General features: G+C 38.4%; 1 protein-coding gene and 1 pseudogene across 1 annotated transcript in view; both read left to right on the top strand.

The window, feature by feature from the left end:
• The window catches only part of LOC109953174 (extracellular calcium-sensing receptor-like), a 20832-nt pseudogene extending 20108 nt beyond the window's left edge, over positions 1-724 (top strand).
• A 3606-nt stretch (positions 725-4330) lies between these two features.
• LOC109953173 (extracellular calcium-sensing receptor-like) overlaps positions 4331-5461 on the top strand; it is a 25375-nt gene continuing 24244 nt past the window's right edge. Inside the window, exons 1-2 of the mRNA XM_020588589.1 lie at positions 4331-4563; positions 4778-5075. Coding sequence (XP_020444245.1) covers positions 4331-4563; positions 4778-5075 — 531 coding nt within the window. The remainder of the gene's footprint in view (positions 4564-4777; positions 5076-5461) is intronic.

Raw genomic sequence — 5461 nt, 5'->3', positions numbered from 1 at the left:
AGCAGAGCCCTGGCCCAGTTGGTCAAGCACTTTGGTTGGACTTGGGTTGGAGCTATTAGAAGCAATGATGATTATGGCAATAGTGGCATGGCTACATTCACAGAAACTGCACAGCAGCTGGGCATCTGTCTGGAGTATTCTGTGTCTTTCTTTAGAACAGATTCATCAGATAAAATAAAAAAGATCATTGACATTATCAAGGCTTCCACCTCCAAAGTGATTGTAGCTTTTCTCTCAGGTATGGATATGAACTTGCTAATACAAGTGTTGTCTCAACACAACATGACTATATGTATCCTCTGGTTAACTATTTCTCCTCCTTTTCCATTTAAGAATTTTACCCAGTTCAAGGACAAAATCATTTTAGAGTGTGCTCTGGGATCAGCTGTAGGCTTCTGGGCTGTACTTGGGTGCATAGGCCTTTCTGGCCATCTTATGTTTTATTCTGGCTTTTCTTGCTTGGAAACTGCCTGATAACTTCAATGAGGCCAAACTGATCACCTTCAGCATGCTGATATTCTGTGCAGTCTGGATGACTTTTATTCCAGCATATGTCAGCTCTCCTGGGAAGTTCAGTGTTTCTGTAGAGATATTTGCTATTCTGGCCTCCAGTTTTGGACTGCTCATTTGTACTTTTATTCCAAAATGTTATATTATCTTACTGAAACCAGAGATGAATACAAAGAAGAATATGATGGAGAAAGGGGCACCAAAATCATTCTGAAAACTTACAAAATATGATACCAAAGGCATTCAAGTGCCTTTATAATTTTTAGAGAATTTATTGACCAGACTCTTGTAGAAACCAATATTCATTTTATTGAAGAGGTTTAATGTGTCCTGTTTTTCCACTGTATTTTGTGTTATTAGTATAGTCTATGGAGTTGACAGCATTTAATGCAATGTAATATACAATCATAGGACTATTATGTATAATCAAGTACCAATTAATGAACATGCTTAATATGCTATTTCATAATAATTCCCTAACATTTACAGTTCTTAAAATATTAATAAATAAAATGTTCAATTTTGAAAAAATAAGATTTTTGTCCTGATTTCATCTTGTCAGATAATTCCAGAAGTATGAACATACAACAAATTATTTTTTAATGGTTTATGTGTTTATTCATCCTGGGAAACACACTGGCACTGGTGGGTGGATTAATAGGAGAAGTCAGTGATAGCTGAGAAAATTCATATGCTTCCCTAAACTTGTGGTTTAGGTTGGAGAACCTAAACTTCTAACTTAAAGTGGCCATTGTAGAAAATATTAATTTGATGACAGTGTGACAAGCATGTATCCACAGATTATATGTTTGAGGTCACCAGGCAGATTAATGACTTGTGTTGTCAGTTGTTAGATAAATAAGCAAAATTAATGATTCTCACCATAACATCTAAAAAGGCTCCTTCTGTCTCTCCCTCTCTGTAGTGCCTCAACATCTGTCTAATCAAGTAACAGACTTGTAAGCTTTCTGTCTCTCAAGGCCACTGGGGTCACCTCTCACTCAGCCTTATACATAATACTGAGTAAATGTAATAGTATTATGAATAAAATGAAATTCGGATACAATGAAAACGGACACAGGCATATAATGATCTGGTACAGTTATACCTTTGGACCACCCACATTTCCTTCCTCCCTCATTGACTTTTAAATTAATGCTCATCCAACTTCGTAAATGTTACAACACATGTTCATAGTAATATACTTAAAATTAATTTAAGCATTGTAAGATTTGATTCTTATAGGCTCTAGTTACTTTATAAGCTTTAGTTACTTCTCATACTTTTAGTTCCCTTTAGTTACCTTTCATAACTTTATTTTCCTTGTTTATACATATTACAGCTGTATTGATGATTGTCCAGAAATACTGAGCTTTGGTTATTTTTAATACAATAATCTAGAATATCATACTACTGTATAAATAAAACAATAACAAATGCATACATTGATGTGATTAACAGAATATGTGTGTCAAGAAAAAAGTGGTGTCAGGTGGACCCAAATGCAGGACATGGGAAATGCAATAGTATTAAAAGTTATAATTCAAGATCACTGAACAAACGAAACAGTTAATAATCTTCCTGTGTTTGTGTTGTGTTTTCCCCATCTCTCCCTGCTGTTCTGCCACTGCAATCAGACATCCTTACACTAACCTGCCGCTTATTACCTCCCAGTCCTGCCACATACACAGTATACACACCCTGTTTTCCGCTCATTCCCCGCTGGTTCATTAACCTGTCCTCACACCTACACACCCTGAGCTTCGTCCCCGCTACTCTTGTTTCTGCAATGTTTTCTTTGACACTGTCACGCATACAAGTTCTGAGTTTGCTCCTCGGCTAGTTCTAACATCTCCCGATTACTCTGCTTTTGTTTGCACCATGCCTTTAGTTGGTTTATACTCTCCCCTTGATGTTGGCATTCCATGTCGTTATCTGGTCGCCACCTGACACTGTGATTACCTGCAGTGCAAGAACCCGACATTCCTCCTGTTACCTGCCATTTCCTGCTGTCCACTCACCTGCACGCCCCGATCCTCTGGTCCTCCTGTCACCTGCTGTCCTCCTGCCATCTCACCTGGTTCTCTTGGTTCCTGGCCCCAGTCCTCCTGGTTCCTTGCCCAACCTGTTCTCAGTTGCCCGCTACCCTTTCCGCCAGATCAGTACCTGTTCGGCCTCCTTCCCAACCAATACAATTTGTGAATTATTGTAATATGAGTCATATATACTTAAGTTTCTTTTCCTATTTCTTATTCCTTACTTATATGTATCACTATTACATTAATGACTGTTAAAACTGCTTAGTATTTCCTGTTTGCCTGTTAAAGAATGTGTATGCAGGATATCTGCACTTTGAAGTCGACCTTATGTCTGTGTTTTTGTTAGATACCGCCTGAGTTACAACACTCACACACCATTTGATTAGCATATTTAGTAAGCTGACGTGAGCAGAGGTTGGCCTGCTCACGCCTATGGCCAATAGCATTAGGATATGTGCAAGTCCAACCTCTGTCCAGGGTGGTTCCCGCCCATGAATATACAGTGGGTATGAAAAGTATTCAGACCCCCTTAAATTTTTCACTTTGTTATATTGCAGCCATATGCTAAAATCATTTAAGTTCATTTTTTTCCTCATTAATGTACACACAGCACCCCATATTGACAGAAAAACACAGAATTTTTGACATTTTTGCAGATTTATTAAAAAAGAAAAACTGAAATATCACATGGTCATAAGTACTACTTGATGATCTACTTGTATTGGCATGGAGCAGTTCTTCTGTAAATGTCCCATACCAAAACAGTTGTAGCAGATAAGAGCTCCTTAGTTCAATTTTACAGCACTGTTTTTCCTAGGCCACCATTTTTGGTGAGGTTTTGGTGCACCCTCTGAGGTACTGATGGGCCTTGTAGCCACTTCCTCTGGCTTCTCAAAAGTGTGCTATGTCATAGGCTTGGGCCAGCGCATGTGATCACTCGTCCAGCAGCTTTGCTAATGCCCTGTGCGTTAGTGAAGATTTCCACACTGATGGTGCCCTGCTCCCTCTCTGAGCAGTCAGCATAAGTGATGGCAACCTTCTCATACTGTAAATATCATCTGTTTAGGCATGTAGATCTGTATGTTTCCGGTGTCCTAGGCATATGTGCTAGCTACAGTTAGCTGCACTTCTACTGTAAATGTCACCACAATAATTACTTCAAAACCAAAAACGACACATATACTGTACTGTACGTGTGGGAGCCTGATCAGAAATAAGGAACAAATGAACAAAATAATAAGGAACTGTTTCCTGTCCATATCCACACATCAACTTTACCGGGTATAATCTTATGCTTACAACACAGTGTGCTGAACCCAAGCGGCAAAAAAACAAATTATTGTACTAACCCAATTATTGAACTGTTGTGGAAACATTATTGATTTTATATAAAATTATCCTCCTTTATCTTTCAAAGTTTAAAGTGTAACTGTAAATTCATTTAAAAATGTGGACTTAGTAATGTAGTGAATATTAGTCAATAGATTTAAAACAAAATAAAATAACTTTAAAACAAGAATAAATGTACAGTATAATTGAATATTCATATTATTCATATCTGATAATATAAATAATATGGATATATTTATAATAAGTTACAACCTCAACTTGTTTTTTCAGTTACTGCTCTCCCCTCCACCTTGAAGGTCAACTGAGATGAAACATCAATGTTCTATTTTTATTTTTTATGCTAATTCAAAGTGTATAAATACCAGTGCAAGCTTCTGATTAGTTTGACTGTCCATGTGATGCCACCCACTGGTTTAGTTCTCTCAGACAGTATGACATCCACACAGAGGTGGCCAGAGTGGGGCTGGGCACTTTTACAGCTGTTACTGGTGGTGTCTTTCTCTCAGGCTAAGGAGATGGTGTGCCAACGGAGAGGGGATCAGGAGAATCCCCAACTATCTGAGGATGGAGACATTATACTGGGGGCAATCTTCTCTTTCCACTTCAGCTGGAAAGTCAGACAGGATACCTACATGCACAAGCCACTGCCACCTGAATGCATAAGGTAAATTACAACAAAGAAATCCATTTCTATTTAAAATACCTAAAAGCAAGTGGGTAGAGATACAACTGGGTATAAAATGTGGGTCAAATTCACTATTCAAATTAAAATTAAACTATTTAATTTTAAAAATGTGCATATTCAGTTGTATTAATGATTTATGATTTTATTCTTTCAAGTACTATGAGTGCAACAATTTAAAACTGTCTGCATCAAGTCTGAGTTTTAGACAATTCCAGTGTGCCCAGGCCATGATTTTTGCCATTGAGCAGATTAATAACAGCACAGACCTACTACCTGGCATCTCTCTGGGCTATAAAATGTATGATTCCTGTAGTTCTATTGCCAGAAGTGTGAGAGTTGCACTGGCCTTGGCCAATGGTAATGAAGTTGTGTCTGAACTCACTGAGGCACCATGTACCAGACCTGCACAAGTGCAGGCCATAATGGGAGCATCCTCTTCCTCTACTAGCATGGCTATAGCTACTGTCATCGCACCCTTTCATTTCCCACTGGTGGGTAAGATGAATAAACATGTAATTATTTTTTCTAAAAAGTGATTAATCTGCAATTATCCAACTGCTCAGATCAAAAGTGTGTGTGAATGTTTCATACTTTACACCTTAATTTTGGGAAGTCATTTCTTTTTCTTGTAGATCAGTGCCTTTGCCACCTGTGCTTGTCTCAGTGACAAAACCAAATACCCATCCTTCCTCAGAACAGTACCCAGTGACTACTATCAGAGCAGAGCCCTGGCCCAGTTGGTCAAGCACTTTGGTTGGACTTGGGTTGGAGCAATTAGAAGCAATGATGATTATGGCAATAATGGCATGGCTACATTCACAGAAACTGCACAGCAGCTGGGCATCTGTCTGGAGTATTCTGTGTCTTTCTTTAGAAC

This window comes from Monopterus albus, unplaced genomic scaffold (genome assembly GCF_001952655.1).
Source record: "Monopterus albus unplaced genomic scaffold, M_albus_1.0 scaffold566.1, whole genome shotgun sequence".
NCBI classification, from domain to species: domain Eukaryota; kingdom Metazoa; phylum Chordata; class Actinopteri; order Synbranchiformes; family Synbranchidae; genus Monopterus; species Monopterus albus.
This window is presented reverse-complemented; position numbering and strand designations above follow the sequence as displayed.